Genomic DNA, 17,332 nt, shown 5'->3' on the forward strand with positions numbered 1-17,332 from the left:
GTCCAACAGAACCAAGTGTGTTGGGGATCTGTTTGAGTTAATATCTTCCCCTTAATTAGTCGGTGGGGGGTATGAAAGTGGACCCTTAGTATATTTTGATACACAATAATTCAAATAACTCCACTATAGCCAAAGGACACAGGGTGAATTTGTTAACATCCGAAATTAACAAACAAACTCCCAGTGTGAGTAAAAATTAGTCTGTTAATCTAATCGGGTACAACTATTTTCTATTGTGAACCCCAAAATTAGGGAAGGGGTGTAGTTGTAAAAACAAAATTTCTAATTCTATATCAAGACCAGAGGTGAGCATTATGCTTCAAATTCTTTAATCTACTCTGCAGCAGTCTCAACACTTAAACAGAAAACAAACAAAACGTTCTCATTTCCATTTTCTTTCTCTTTTGAAAACTACATTTCTCTTTCTTCTGCTCTATTCTTGTAGTCCATCACACTTCCTGTATGTAGCCCTTCTAGCTACTTCCTGTCACTGGCTCCACATCTTCTATAGCTGCTCTTCAGACAGATACGTGCTGTTTTCTTTCTGTAGAGCATTTAATTAACCATATTATGCACATATTTCATTGATATAACGTGAAGCTGTTTAAATAACGTGTGTATGCAGAGCTGCGAGCATACAGCACAGGGCATTTACTCAGATTGCTAGATTTTTGTAAGAGGACTTTTGTCTTCAGAAATAGAGCATGCGGCGAGCCCGCTTATAGCAGAGCTTTGCAGGCTAGCATTTTGCTGTCCCAATCGCGCGGAGCGGGTCCCGTGCTTTACTTCAAGCATGCCTGCGGACAGTTTGTCCGCATGAGGAAGCAGAGGCCCTGGGTCCCTCCCCCTCAGGGAGGAAGAGGAAAACCGCATTGCGCACGGAGAAGAAGTTCCCAGGCAGTGCGCACCAGAATAGGAGCGCGGTCTCAGCAAACCTGAGGTTTACAGACGCTCCGGCAGGCCAAGGATTTACCAGCAGGACTGAATGTGCACAAGCAAACAGGTTACAAGCCGGACACCATGGATTTATAATGGCAGCACCGAAAGCGCACAGCCGAACAGCCTACAAGGGACGCGTATGCAGGCTGTGAAGCATTTTCGGCAATAACGCCGGAGGGCCCGATCAAATACTCGACAAAAGAGGAGTGTTGGGATCTTGTGGAAAAGCTCCAACATCAAGGCCAGGGAGCATATCAAGGCGAAGGGTTGCAGGTAGAGACACTAGCTAGTTGGGCCCAGAAAGCAGCATGCTTCCTAGGCAATGCCAACTGCGTCATCTCCTCAAAAAGACGAAGGAGTCTGCTCCTAAAAATCGACCCGAAGTTCAACGACCTCGACCAACTACAAAGCGGGTGAAGCAGCTTTGGGCCTCCTGTTCGGAGAGACATTTAGCAAAATAATGGGGAGGTTTGTGAGAACATACACCTCCATGGAGAAAGCGCAAGCTTCTATAAAGAAAATCTTCTAAGGCAGAGTTTTTGCCGGTAACGGACACTATGGGGTTCGGTCGACCGGTCGCTTCTCATCCTCCAGAAGGTCCCAAGGTGTCAGGGCCTACTACTGGGAGTTGAGACAACAAGACTCAGTCTTCCTCTCCAGAGGAAGGAACACCAGATGTCGTAGGGGAAGAGTGGGAAGATCACAAGAAGAAATCTCAGGTAAAGGAGACGCGCTTTACATACCCCCCTGTAGGTGGGAGGACATTGCAATTTTGGTAAAACTGGCGCACGCTATCTAGCGATGCATGGGTGTTTCAAACAACCTGCTGCAGCACCTGGGTACATGGGTGGTGGGTGAGAGCGATGAACTAGGTGTAAGAGAGGGAGAGAGCGGGAGAGAGCGAGAGAGAGAGAGAGATGAAAAGGAATATTTTGACAGATCAAAAGAGCTAATGAAATAATAAGAAAATGTAGAGAAGGGGGCAGAAGGAGGAAAGGAGGAGAAATGAAGGGTGGGAGGAATGTAGATTGAAAAAAGTGAGAGACACTGTGGGAAAAGAAGGAAACAAAGAAAGAGAGGAAGTAAGGAAGAAGGAAAAATGAGAGACACTGGGGAAAGAAAGAAAGAAAGAAAGAAAGAAAGAAAGAAAGAAAGAAAGAAAGAAAGAAAGAAAGAAAGAAAGAAAGAAAAAAAGAAAGAAAGAAAGAAAGAAAGAAAGAAAGAAAGAAAGAAAGAAAGAAAGAAAGAAAGAGCACTCACTTTGGACCATGCTTCAGCCTTAGCTGTTCTTGTATCACCTGGGATTGTGTGGTCTTTCGAGCGAAACTTGAGCATTGTTACCCAAAAAAGTGCAATGCCTAGGGCGGATTTGCAGAGAGCAGGATTCGTAGTCTACTGAGCAAGGCTAGGCTAATTTAATGCATATTCTCGTACATACCACCCCGAGCACAACATTTCCTGGAATATTGACAATAAGAGCCTGAGAATGAGGGCAGTGCCAGCAACTGCTTTTGTTGCCCTCATTTTCAATAACATACACCAAACAGAATGCATACTATTGAAAAATTGACTAGCCACTATTTATACGTTTGTATACCAACTCCTCCCTGTAAGAGCTCAGCATTGAGTTATCACACTCAAGCCTATGTTCTTGTTACACAGTGTTCCTTCCACGAACCACCAGCGTTCTTGCATACATTAAAGTTCTCCACTCCCTTCAACCGCCTGGCAACCCGCTAAGATCAGGGAATTGGATGGATTAACCAGAAGCCACTAAGAATCTTATCCCAGATACACAGACATATCAGCGAAGAGCTCAGCCCCGAAGATGGAATTCAATTCCGAAATACATTGGCTCTTGAGCTAGCACTGCTGAGAATGCTACTGCCTACAATAAGAATAAATCTGGGAATTCTATTTGAAGAGTCAATGTATTGATTACATACTTGTTAAATTACCTTTCCATCAATGAGAAAGCAAAATATAACAGATATTCCAGCTTTTATATAAGAGCACATTGCGAGTGTTTGGCTATCTGAGTGGAAACACCCAGTCTTTGTTCATTGCATATTTTGATCCCTGTGTCATAGGATCCCTTTATGCGTGTAAGCGGATTCAATTCAACACTACAGCTAAGTCAATGCCTAGTCTGGGATGCTAAGGGAAACCCTTATTGATATATTTTTATGTCCAGTTCGTTTACTCTGAATGACAACCCTTATATAACAACCCTCTCTTAGAATCCTCCTGACCCCGCTGAGCCAAGAAGTAGGTTTGTTTTGCAAATTAAAAGGTTTATTTGAAAATTAAACAATATATGTATATATCACAATTTTATAATAAATTAATGTTTGATAGCACACTTGTGAAGATGATAGTGATCAACAATGGATAATGTTACAGTGGTACACTCTTTTTGATGGCTTAGAAGTATTATAGAGAGGATAAAGTAGCTGAGAATGCTTTTATGGCTTCAAGGACAATGCAATGATGAATGAAAATGCAGTACAGAAAATAAATCTGATATGACTTCAACAAAAGACAATGTAATCACTTTTCTTTGACAATTCACCCCCTCCCCCCTCTATGCAAGGTAAAGAGATGGGAGGAAAGCACACAGTTCTCAGGAATGCAATCAAATATAATTCAGTTCCCCCCTAGCAAGCTTAGAGGAAAACAGGTATGAGATTTAAACACAGGCAAGATACTTTGATGTGGTTGCAATTAAGTGAAAAATATGCTAAAAAGGCTTTTAATTCCCTATAGGGGGTTCAGGGTAGTTGATAGATACTTTGAATCAGTTCAGGATCACTTTAGCAATGCTCTATGAATGATTGTCAGGTTGCACACGAATTTTAGCAAGGAAAGCAAGGACAAATAGTTTTACACGTGGCTGAAATTAAGCAAAATGTCAAATCGCGGCAAATTTAGTCGCATGCGTCGAGCGCAATTACGGAGGCACTATAAGGAGTAGGAAGTCGGTTCTAGGCTTGTTGGAAAGCTTAGAATCTTAGCTTTAAGATGACAGTTAGCTAGCACAAACGGTTCCGGAAATACGGCCGATTTAGTAAAGGTAGTTTTTCGGATTTTAAATTTTAAAGCTCAGAATGACAGATGACAGTTTTCAGTTTTAAAGATGACAGAAAGACACGATTCTAGGAGGCAGTTCTAATAGGCTAAAATAGTTTGGATTAGATTATTTTAAACTAAGAGATTGGTTTTGGCACAGTGCTAGCTGGGTACTCACACTAGATTTTGGACAGGAATGCGACTTTGTCACCGATCAGGTCAGGATTGGCTGGACTTCTGCTAGCGGTTCTTCACAGCGATCTGGTCTCTGGGTCTCCGGTTCTGTTATCGGTTCTGCTAGCGGTTCTTCACAGCGATCTGGTCTCTGGGTCTCTGGTTCTGTTATCGGTTGTGCTAGCGGTTCCGGATACAGCGGTCTCTGGTTCTCTCTGGTTCCGGATACAGCACTGCTTTCTGGATACTGCTACAGGTTCTTGCGAAAGTTCTTGGCAAATAATTCAAACAGCTCGCCTGGCTGTTGAATAGTTTGGTTGTTTTTGAGGCCTGCTGAAGAGGATTCAGCTTGTGGATTCAGGCCTCTCTGCTACAAATTCTGGAGTTAATTTCTGGTCTCTGGAGATTGATGGATTTGAAGTCTGGATCTCTGGATGTGAAGTCTGCAGTCTCCCGGCAAAGCGTCCCGCAAGAAAGTGGAAAGTGAATGTCCCTACCTGGGTTTCAATGTTCCTTTTATGTGTTTTGATAATGGGTGTGTGCCTGGGCCTAGCTAAACCTGCCCCTCTCACTTATCATTGGCTAAGCTTTCCTCTCTCCCTTGATTGGGGGAAAGAAATGGAGTGTCAGAGTGATGCTGTAGGTTTTATGGTCAGAGGAACCTCCCCTTGTCAAATTGCACACAAATCTATTTCTGACCCAAATACATATTTATCTATGTACCATTTTTCTAATATTATAGGTCCAGTTAACATATTTTCTGTAGCACCAAACCATCTGATCCCTGTCTTTGTACGATGTTGTGTCCACTGGTGACAGAATTCTCCCCTTTTCATCCAGATAACGACCTCTAAACCTTTCCAGATTTTACACAAATGTGCACCAGGGATATGGGTTTCAGATGATAAAGTGTCAGATTTTTAACATGCATACATTTGGAGTAACAACCTTTTTTCCCGCTACTATCCCCAAGAACATACCACAGGGTCCTAACACCTCTTAAAATGTGCACAGAAAAATCACAAAAATGATGATGTTATTTATATAATTTTTACAAGTCTGCACTGTAAATTATCAATCTTTTTAAAATCATGCTCTGGCCCCAAAGGGATGTGGTTTTCCAAAGCACATGGTGGAATTTCTGGTTTATCCACTTCCCCCAAGCTCAGCTAGCTCTCACAGGCACTGCCCCTCCCAGTTTCTCCCAAGAGGAAGCCATTTTACGACCCCCCCCCCCCAATATAACATTTGCCTGAGTCCAGGACAGGGCTTTGTTCAACTTCCTACAGTCCCCAGCTGCTCCTCCCCTTTTCCAATCAGAGAGGTGTCATCTCCTTTTGGCAGGGGCAGCAGGATGTAGCTAGTCCTGGGAAGAGTGGCTGAGCAGGTTTCTCCTGTCGGGGGTAGTTGTCAGGCAGAATTCAGCTAATTGTCACTTTAGTTCCCAGTTTTCTACATTCAAATCCAATTTACAATGTTTGCACATGCAGCTAGAATGCTGATTCTAAGTTCAAAACTATGACATTTAAACAATTGCAACCTATGTGACACTCACAAGTAGGTCACTCATTTATTCTAAACATTTCGATTTTAGTGGCTTTAAACCCAAATTCACTTAAGCTGCTGACATCCCCAGCTATTTTTTATATATACATTAAATAATTACTTCCTTCAAGTCATTTCAGAATATAGTTTTACATTGTATCCACCTCTTAGCAAGTCTTTCCTTGGCCTGGTTTGGGTTCATTTGTTCAGTTTTACACAAAAGTCTGGTGGTTTTAAAACGCCGGCTTTCTGATAGTGGTGAGCACCAGTATTGCATCCATTTTTGACATTAAGAAAATGAATTCCCCACAGTTCTGGGTTGCTTTTGGCAATCAGCATTGCCATTCCCAATGGTTTCAGGCTACTGTGTGTGTAGCCCAATGGTGGTTTTAGGCAGTGCCCTCCTGTGCTCACAACATAGGCAAAAATGGGTGGCAGCCTATTCTTCATGTTTTCCCTGTGCACTCTCTGGGGAGTTCTGGCCATCATGATGTTTTCAATGCCAGTAATGCACCGTTTTATGGTAGGGCTTGGATGCATGGGTAAAAACATCCCACATGCGATCCAGCTCCTCTAAACAAACCTAATTTAGACTTGAGAAAATAACTCTTAACTACAAAGTTTCTTCTACCTTACGGTCGTGGCCACCTACTCCGCACAGACATTAACCCAGGAGTGACCACCCACTAGGCAGCCTCATATGTGCATATATTAAATTTTGTACTTTTCACTTGATCCCTCAGGTTTGCCCCTACCACTAGGGGGTAACCGCTGATTATATTTACAATACATTCATGTTAAATTGACACACCACATACACTAAATTAATTTCTCCCTTCTCACTACACACCTCCTAATTGTAGGTTATTTCTCCCAGCCCACCTTTTAATTCATCCCTCTGAAGAAGTTTCTACAACAATTATTTTCTGGGACTTAAACATGTTGGGGGAAAAGATATGCATGTTGTGTATTTTTGACAAGTTGTGCATTTAGGATGTGCTATATTTAAATGTATAGTTGTGTGCTCTGTAATTTGTGTTGTCCATTCATGTGCCACACGGCACTATTAGGTTGTTAATGTCTTTTTACTATATCCTATGTAGATATACCACTATGTGCATACATTCAATGGCATTTGATTTTATGACTGATATTAGTATATATAATTAAAGGATTGGGAGTGAAATTTCGTTGATTGAATTGACTTCTAAAGTGTTGACCTGTCCATGACCAAGCAGATCAAGATGTGTTTGTTGAAAATTCCTTCTTTGCCCAGTATTCATTCAGGGTCACTTATAGGCAGCAGTCTTCATGCGGATCCTCATGACAGAGGCTAGGATGTCCAGGGTGTTAGTGATAGAGAGATGGAAGCTAGATAGGACAGAGGCAGGGGGAGAGTCCAGAGCAGGGGACGGGGGAGGGATGAAGGAAGAAGCAAAGGCAGCGACTGACACACGCTTCATCAGTCGCATGACGGAGAAGGAGACTGGCAGTGCGAGGGGCAGACTGTGGGCAGAGGAGGTCAAGGAAGGAAGAGAGGAGGCAGTGGGCGAACCAGGAAAGAGGGGTAGTGAGGGAGATTGAAAGGGGGATGTCTGAAGAGGAAGATATGACGTCATCAAGGGTGTGGCCTGCACAGTGGGTTGGGCCAGAGGGAAAGATAGATAGAGAGAGTGTTGCAGTGGTCATGGAGGAGAGCGGGGGTCCCATCATGGGAGTTGAGATTGATGTTTAAGTCCCCAACGAAGATAGGTTTGGGGGAATAGGTAAGAACAGAGGAGGAGAGATCAGCCCATTCCGAGAGGAAAAGGGAGGAAGGACCGGGGGGGTCTGTAGATGGTAGCAAGAGTCACAGAGAAAGAAGGGGAGACAGTCAGCCTGCAGACTAGGCTTTCAAAGGAAGAGTGGGCTTGAGTGGGGGTGATGGAGACAGGACCCCACCCCGGGAAGAAGAATATTAGATTATTTGTTTTCACAAGGTAAGACCTCTGACCCCGTAGGTCTTGCTGATGGCAACCCAGATTATGAAGTCATTGGTATGTGATTACCATTACCATTGCAGATCCTAGTCTCCTGAAAGGCGATAGATTTTCTGAAAGGTCCTTGAATTCTTCCTTCTTTTATCACATTCCTCAATTTAGTCAGGTCTTTTTTCACCTTTTTCTTTGGAAGCCTGGGGGTTCAAGCAGAGGCATACTGACACAGCCCGTTGCTACATGGCTTGGCCCACTATGCAGTGGTGGGTCACCTCAGGCGAACCATCATCATTCATGTTGTGGCTAAAGTGTGCCAGGAATTAGCCTTCTGGAGTGCAAATCATGAGGGCTTCCAGGAAGTGTGATGGTTGCAGGGGTTCCCTCTCATCTCTACATGGGATGCCATCACTCTTCTCCTGGACAGCACAGCACTCAAGGGAAATGACTCAGTGAGTTCCTGGCACATTCAAGATGGCAGACAACATAAGGGCTGGTCCCAATCCAAGATGGCAGCCGACATGAATCCAAAAAACAAAATTCGAGGCCGAGATGGCAGTCAGACGCTTCTGAGTCAGACAATCAGTTCACTCCTTTGCTTCCTGCAATCAAGCTATTTAAGAGGAAGCGTCTAGTAGTCTGGAGTGGCGTCGCATTTAATGCACATTTGCAATTGCGTCCCTTGCTTGTTGTCTGTTGTGTTTTGTTCTTTGTGTCTGGTAGCTCTGTATCCTGGAGCATCCTCTTGTTTTGGACCTGTTCAGAGCATCTCTGGACCCACCTCCCTGTTACATCTTCACACCTTCCCTCTCGAGGGGTTTATCATAGGCCTTTTTGCTTTGGCGCTGTTCTTTCCTGTTAGCTGGTCACCCTTGCACTGTTTAGCTTCCAAGGTGGCAGAGGGGATGAGCCAGCAGTTTTATCCTTCCTTAAGAAAAAAGAAACGCTAATTTAAACCGCATCCTGTTGTTGACAGCTGATCATATGACAAAATTAGCCTGACATACACAATGTATGACTGCACATTAGTATTGCCCCAAGAATGCCTATGCAACTCAGTGGCATGTAGGTCTCTTCTAATTCCAGAGAAAGGAACTCGTTTTCCGTCTCTGTTTGATTAAATTGTTGTCTAATATCTCCTGGTCACGAATATTCTTTATTCTCTACAGCATCCATATTTTGAACCCAAAACCCTTTGTACTAAATATGGGGTCTCAAAGAGTGGTCCGAATCCACACCACATTTTCAGGATATCAAGTCAATGAGAATGCAGTGCATCTAAATTGGAGCTAGGCCAAACACTTGGCGGGATTAATGTTCCTGTACACAGGAGCTGTGGGCCTCTGCTTTAATCAGACTTTCACAAGATGGTGTCACTGTCTAAAATGCTGCTTGTGGTTCATTCTACGTCCACCGGTACATATTCATGGATTTATGCTTGCTGCTATCATTTCTGTATAACCCTTGTATACTTTGCTTATCACTAATCCCCATCCCCTTATGGGATGGACCTGCTTTTGCCTTCTTGGTGCCGCTCCCTTGATCCTACTCAGCTTTTGGAAATCTTTTCCCTTTTGCTAGTGCAACACTTTGGTAAATCGATAATTGCACACGCTATCATAACAGGGTGGCATTTGCCATGTATCACCATCGCTACTGGTCGTGGCAAGGATTAGCCAATGAGACATAAATCACTGGTGTAACATTTCAAGCTGTGTCTGTGCACGTGGTATGGCTGATAATACTGTCATGTGATATTAAGAATGGGCAAATTGCACCAGGGATGCAGTGCCGAGAGACTGAAATGCAGAAAACTGGATGCCATAGGGCAGAGGGGTAAAGAGAGAGGGTCACTTTTCTGGTGTCAGGTCGTATTCATGATGCATTACAACTATCCATAAAACCTTTTAGGCAGGGCTTTAATATGCTGTGCGATTTGTAATGATCAATTCAATAGAATGATTACTTCATAGTCCGTGCCGCAAACAGCAATCAATATTACATGAAGAAGACTGCTTCAATGTAAGTCCTACATATGAAATATACTGTTCTCACCAAAAGGAGCACATTCAGTATAATTGAGATGGAACATGTGGATAATGGGACATTCCTTATACATACTTACAATTTTAGGCACCGAGATGTAAACATAATTCTCCTGACTCACATTTATTATCATGTGCTGAAACTGAGATTAGAACCCAGGTCTCCAGTTTCCATGTGCCATTAGAATGGTGGGAAGAACGCAAGACTCATACCTGTTTCACAATTTCTTCCCGTGAACGCATCTGTGCATCGACAGTGGTAAGTGCTGTGGTCATGCGCATTGATGCATTGGCCGCCATTTTGGCAAGGGTTCTTTGAGCAGTGATCTTGGATGACTGTAAGATAAGAATGATTTCCATTAGTTTGATGTGGCTGCTGATTAAGCCGTATAAATTGCATTAGGGATACATATTGGTAAGAACTCTGCTAGACAAAAACCTGCGCTTGACACCCTACGGGCCCCCATGGATGAGTATGTTCATAACACCAAGCTTAATCTAAAATGACACGGAGCAATATGTCATCTGAAGGAGAAATAGCCACTGGGGCCTCGGCCTCAGAGGATTACAAAAAGCTCTAAAGGATATGAACCTACATATCTGGATTTTGGACTTTGTGGGACTCTGTTGTAGATGCGCAACAGTGGTAGTCCATGGGGGTATGAAAGTGGATCTGACTCCAGAGCACAGGCATAGTCAGACAAATGACCAAATGCGACAGATGAAGGTATTATGTAATATGATGTTCATAACATGGGTTGGACAACCATGAATGCAATGTCTATTCACCAGTTTGTTAACTAGTATGCTTCTATGTTTATTCTTCATTACCACCTCACACCTATTCCAACCCAGCTTTATCCGCCCCCCACAGGAGACTTCCAACCTGCATCCTTAATTCTATTAATGGTTACATTGACACAAGTAATGCTGTAGCTATGGCAAATTGCTATGACTTTATATAGTATGACATAACCTTCTACCACCCTTAATTCCTCTGAATGAAGAGACAAGCAGAAGGTGAAAGTGCTTACGAAACACGGCCAGGAGTCCATCTGGCTGCATATGGCCTACCAGATGGCATCATTCTAATAGCTCACTTCATTTCTTCAGGAGTGATTGGGTACTAGAGGGTGTGTTGCGCCTCTGTCGAGATGGATGTAAGATGACATCCACTGAGATACTTGCTGATCTGAAGCTTTAACGGTGGGGTATCTTCCCCATAGGCTGATTCACAGAATGTGAAGAATTCTATTAAAATGTCCTGTCTTTGTAAGTTCTCCATCATTCTACCTGGCATGTGCATGTTGGTTCTTAGAATTTTCCTATTTCATGGTAGCCTGCTAACACTTTTCCAGCCCATCAATTTCCTCCCCCATCTGCCACAGTGAACCCTAGCCTCCAGGCTTCAATCTATTACATTCGTAAAAATATGAAGATGGCTGCCAGAGGAGGGGCTTAGGTAGAGGGCAGTCATTGGCTGGGGGCAGTACAACCCAGAGACCAGTGATTGGTTATTAGTAGAAAGACAGTTCAGAAACGAAACTGATTTTTTTTTTACCAAGGATTCCCAGCCTGACAACGGGGAATATTCATGAGCATGTGAATCCATGCCAGACCCCATGCTGGAGAACGTAGACCCCAGGTTTTGAACCCGTGGGGATAGAGCTCCATCAATAGCTTATGAACTGGGGCACGAGAGGCTGAAGTGGCATGCTTTGAAGTCCCTGTCGTGGCACTTACTACAGTGTTATTTGCACCAGTGTCTTTTAAAACGCTGAAAAGGGTGTTTTTTTAGGTAATGTCACAGAGTCAGGGGTATATCACAGATGACAGCCTTGGTGACTTTCTAATGAAGGGCTGCTTTTTTTACTGTGAAAGGGAGGTGCTGATCAAGGGCTTTGAGAAAATGTGAAGCCAATGCCCCTGCAGAGCTTTACAGGCTGCAGGTCATTTTCCTTTACTCTATTTACTGGTTTGTACTTGACCTAGTACCAATAGTGGCCCTTGAAATATCTTTTAAAGTGCAAATACATCTAATCCCTATAAATGGGACAGAGGGTAAGAGGAGCATACAGCTAGGGATCCCAGACAGAAGGGGCCTATGCTGCAGAGGTCCACCAGAAAATCTCCAGATTCCCTACAGGCCTGTCTACCACTGCCAGAAGCCCATCTGGCATGTTAGGTTATGTTATCTTGCATTTGCATAGCTCCACCTGCCACTGAAGTGGTTTTCCTCTCACAGAGGCCAAGGAGCAGTATCATAGAACATTTAGTAGTGTTAGGGAGGAGCAACATGGGGTAGATCGTTGGGACGAGGGCGGAGGATAGATACAATGCTCACTAAGGCATGAAAAGAAAAAGGGCAGGAGCTATGTGTACGATTGAACCAAATGTATTGTGGCACTCATCTGTATGCCATGGGGCGCAGAACTGAAATGAGACATAGCTGGAGAAGAGGCGTTTGCCGCGCCAGCTGGTTTGCCTAGAATGTACTCATGGATGGTGAGCGTGGGCATGTTGAAGCCAAGACCAAAAAAACACAGACAGCAAAAGTAGTTACTTCAATAGGCACCCCCCAACAACATTTTGGAAGGGTTGTACGTCAGAAATCTGAATATGCCAAATTTTCAAAAGCCCCCTGAAAAGCAAGCAAAACAACATTGAATTATTTTTGGTTTCGTCATTTATGTTACGGTTACCACAAGGATTTTTATTAATATGCTTGACCAAAACCCTGGGCTTGTTCTTCTGGGCAGAGTTCTTAGGGATACAAAACCAAGAAAACACAGATTGCAAAGCCCTTCTACCTACTTCTCTAGGCCCACAACAACATTTGGGCGGGGATGTATGTTCTGTCCCGGTTGGCTCCTCTGGAATTTGGTAAGCTCGATGATGATACTGGGACTTTGTTTTTGCTTGTTCCCGATTGTTTACCTAAAGATCGATGGATGGATCCAGCTGAATACGGGTGGTTTACATTGGCCCTGACATCCCGTTGTCACTGCAACGAGCAGACTACCTCCCCCTGAATGGTATGTTTCCTTATGTGGTCAATGCTGGGGGATATGCAGAGACAGGGGTATGGGGCTTTGGAGCATTGATCCGGCGTCGAGGCTGGTTGACTGAGTATGGACCGGAAATTACTTTTTTTGGGAACCACGATCGTGGATTGAGACCTTTTTTTTTCCCTATCCGCAGATATCTTTGAATGTTCTTGGTTCCGTATTTTATCAGGAACAAATTTGTAAGCAGTTTTTTATTTAAGTGTTCACGTTCCATACATGTTCCACTGCTGCAATAGACTAGCATGTGACTCGCAGCCTCTAGCCTGCCCATGTGATTCATATGCATTACACTACTGCGGTATCTTCTGCTGTGCTACCTCCATACGATGGTCTGGGATTCTGTAGTATAAGCCGTTTTCATGCAAACTTGGAAGTGGATTGTTGCTCTGTGAAAGGGGGAAAGAAATTGTACCGTAGGACTGTCACTTCCTATGAGACTGGATATGAAGGTGTTGGAAGGCATGGCATGTTGTGTGATTATTGCAGTTAAGATGCCCTTAGAAGAAAGGTCACCTGATCGTAGCTGATTTCTAGAGGACTTCACATGACTTTTAAAAATGGCTACGGAAAAATAATGTACTCAAATCGTTAATGCTCCTTGGTTCATCTTCCAGGATTTCATGGAGGTGTGCCTGTGGATTGGCCTGCTGGTTTCTTTAATTCCTTGTGCCTCTCTTTCCACGTTTGTGTTCAGTAGGTGGAGGGGTGGGGTAGTGTACGGCTCTATTACTAGAGTCCGGAGACTGCAACAATGGGATTATGGGAATATGTGTAGAAAGTGGTATGGTTTGTTTGTGCTGAATGCTTATGTTCTGAGGGTCCACTTGTGGGAATTGGCCTTTTCATCTTCTTATACACTGTTGGTTTCTTTTGTCGCAAAATATGTCCTTCTTACTGATATGCTATAATGTGTTACTCTCATTGGATCTCTTGATTAGATCTGATTCTTTGTTTACGCGACATGTCTCCTTGTATTCAGTCATGTATTCCAGTGGGTGGACTCACCGACATCTATTTTCCTTGTCTGGTTAGTGGGGCCTACATGTTTAGTATGAGACATTGAATGTGAATGGTTGTTGTGTAGGGGGTGACACTGTGCTGGGTGTGAACGCGATACCGTAGGTCAGGTCTTCAATTATACTTGGCATGGTGTCAAAATATATTTAGATGATGTTGAAAGTGGTGGGAATTTTTCTTGTTTGAATACACTTGAATTGGACTTTAGCTGCATATTGTTATGCTGTGAGTCTATATGCTTGAGTCTATTTGTGTTTTTTTGGGTATGTTTGCTTCTTTGCAAGCTGTGTGAAGAGGGGAGCAGCAGGAGGGCAGGTATTGACGATGGTTGGGGTGCAAAGGGGTGTGGTATTGGGACTTGCTGGCTGATGTGTTGATTGCATTGTCTGCTGGACTCATTTTGCTTGTGGAGTTGGAGATGTCTTCACTGATTTTAGGGGAGAATGGATTTGGGGGCTTATATTCAACAGGAGTTTGGCGGGTTAGTTGTTGCCTTTGTATGGGCTTTGAGTTTAGTGGTTAGGGTATTGTATTTATATGGGACTGATGTTCTAGGAGGCGGGGTTCAGATTAGGCTTTTAAAGCGTCTGTGTTTAATAATTTGAAAGGTATTGGTGTGTTGGCTTGTGGGGTCATGATTGGTGTACAATATTGAATGTTCTGAGAAAGGGTTTTTACCTGGCCTGGATGTGAGGAGTTGGTGGCAAAAAGGGAATTCACATGAACAAAATTGATATTAAGGGAGAATATCATTGTAATTTATTTTTGTACAAGGTTTGGGATTGGAGTTTCGTTTCTGGTGGGTATGGTTCAGAATAGGTTTCTTGATGTATATATTTATGCTTATGTTAGGTCTGCTGTTTGTCAGACTGGCAATTACGTACAATGCTTGTGCTTTCTGTTTGTTTGTTCGTTTATGTGTTTTGTGTTGTTGTGCCTAAATTTTCTTTTGTTTTTTTTTCACTTTTTGGAACCCTGCCTTTGACCTTGATGGTTACTGCTTATATTGTACTGATCTGATTTGGGAGTTATGGTTGCGTTAACGTTTGTTTCATGGAATGTTAAGGGAATTGGAAATGTTGTGAAACGACGCAAGGTTCTAGCAAGATTGTGGAGAAGTAGTGCTGATGTGGTGTTCCTTCAAGACACTCATCTTGATGAGCATACTGAAAAATACTCGGTCAACTCCAAATATTCTAGAGTAGTCTCGAATTGCTATGATTCTAAATCTAGGGGGTGAGTATCTTGTTTAGGAAGGGCCTGTCGTTTAAGATTGAAAAGACAGTTATGGATGGAGAAGGTAGAATCCTGTTACTTGATGTACTCTTTGATGGGAAAAAAATGACGTTTGGCTCAGTATATGCGCCATGCTCGCCAGCTGTTTCTTTTCTCAATCAATTGAGCCTTTTGTTGGTTGGCATGGAGGGTGATTCATTGGTGTTGGGTGGTGACTTTAATCTAGTGATGAATAGTAAGATGGATCGTAAATCGGAGTGTAGATATTATAATGAGAAGGTTAGTGAGGAACTCAGGGCGTTTGTATTTAAATACAATCTTATTGATATATGGAGAGAGCTCCATCGTGGTGAAGAAGAGTTTTCCTTTCATTCACCTGTTCATGACTCTTTCTCCAGAATAGATTATTTCTTTATTAGTGTAGCTTTGAGTAGTCACATGATCTCAACGAATATGTTGGAAAGAAATATCTCTGATCATGCTCTATTGGACCTCCAGCTAATTTTGGACAGTATAAGCCCTAAAACGAGAAGGTGGAGGATGCAAGCTGAAACGCTGAAGGATAAGTTGGTTACGGAGGGCTTAGCGGCATTCATTGGGCATTACTTTGAGGAATATATAGGCTCGGCCAGTATTAAGTCTGTTTGGGATTGTTTTAAGGCGGTCTTGAGGGGTGAATTGATTAGTAGGTCTGCCCATGTGAAGAAGAAGAAGCAATATTTGATTAGTGATCTGGAAACAGAGACAATGACTTGGAGAGTGTTTGTGCTACTGATGATTCAGGACAATCCAAGCTGAAATTGCGTAAGTTAGAGACGGAACTGAAGACTCACATTCAAAATTTGGCGAGTAAAAGGTTGTTTTATTCGAAACAGAAGTTTTGGGAAGCGGGTGATTGTAATGGCAAATTATTGGCATATAAGCTTAGGGAGATGGCGTCTGAATCCTGTGTTTCTTCCATCTAAACTGATGGTGGTATTACCTTAAATAGGAATGGTGATATTTGTGGTTATTTCAAAGATTATTATGAATCATTGTACAGAGAAGACTGTGACCGACTGTTGATAGACTGGACACATTTTTTGAGAAGATTTCGCTCTCCAGACTGACTCTGGAGAAGCATACTTCTCTTGATGCTGCAATTGAGGTTGCTGAAGTTAGTTTGGCCATATCACAAATGAGAGATGGAAAATCACCGGGCCCCGATGGTATTGTCTCGGAAGTTCAATTGGCACCTGTCTTGCGTGAACTTTATAATGAGTTTGTTGTATCGGGAATGATGTGCGGTTCCTTGAAAGAGGCAATGATTGTGGTGATACCAAAACCTAATAAGGTTCACACTAGATGAGGAAATTACAGGCCTATCTCAATGCTAAATGTGGACCTAAAACTTTTCACTAAAATTTGGGCCAACAGATTGGGATTATGTATGAAAGATCTGGTTGATGGGTCACAGGTAGGTTTCATTCCAGAGAGATATGGCTATGACAACATTCGAACCCTGTTAAATGTGGTTGATGCTCTATTTGGGAGGGACACAAATGAAGTCATAGGTTTTTTTGATGCTGAAAAATCCTTCGATAGGGTGAACTGGAAGTTTCTGAAATTCCCTTTACTAAAAATGGGTTTTGGCCCGATTTTCATGAGAATGGTAGGATGTATTCATAATGATGTTAAGGCCCGGGTATTGGTTAATGGTGTGGTTTCGGATTCGTTTCAGTTGTTGAGGGGCACGAGGCAGGGTTGTACGTTGTCACCTTTTTTGTTTGATTTGGCGCTGGAACCTCTTGCTACTTATTTTAGACAATGTGAGATTATTAGAGGTATTAATGTTGGGAAAGTTGAGGTGAAAGTCCTATCGTACGCTGATGATATGCTTCTTATGTTATCGAATTCAGAAGTGTGTGGGGATGTAATAAAATCGATGTTTGAAGAGGTGGGTGAATTGTTAGGGCATAAGGTGAACTGGGATAAAACAGAGGTTTTCCCCTTGTCTGGTCGGCGTGGAAGTTCAGTTTTGAGTTCATGGAATTGTAAATGGTCTCCAGTGGGGGTTAAGCAGGGGCGTTGCTAGGGGGGGTTAGGGGGGCTATAGCCCCTGATCTGTTGGTTGTAGCCCCGGATAGAATCTCAGGAGCTACAGCCAAAAGACTAGCTAGCCCCCAGTCCCAACAGTTCCGACATCAGTTTAGCCCCAGGTCTTTTCCAGACCTAGCAACTCCCCTGGGGTTAAGTATCTAGGAATTCATATTATTGGGGATTTAAA

At 43.1% G+C, this 17,332-nt stretch overlaps 1 protein-coding gene across 6 annotated transcripts in view; it reads right to left on the minus strand.

Moving 5' to 3' along the window:
- HGFAC (HGF activator) overlaps positions 1-17,332 on the minus strand; it is a 1,108,062-nt gene that overhangs the window by 585,783 nt on the left and 504,947 nt on the right. For all 6 annotated transcript variants that reach the window (XM_069632041.1, XM_069632043.1, XM_069632038.1 and 3 more), the window contains exon 5: positions 9,959-10,081. In XM_069632041.1, the coding sequence (XP_069488142.1) occupies positions 9,959-10,081 (123 nt within the window). The remainder of the gene's footprint in view (positions 1-9,958; positions 10,082-17,332) is intronic.

Source organism: Ambystoma mexicanum, chromosome 6q, assembly GCF_040938575.1.
Source record: "Ambystoma mexicanum isolate Mex_15411 chromosome 6q, UKY_AmexF1_1, whole genome shotgun sequence".
Taxonomy (NCBI): Eukaryota; Metazoa; Chordata; class Amphibia; order Caudata; family Ambystomatidae; genus Ambystoma; species Ambystoma mexicanum.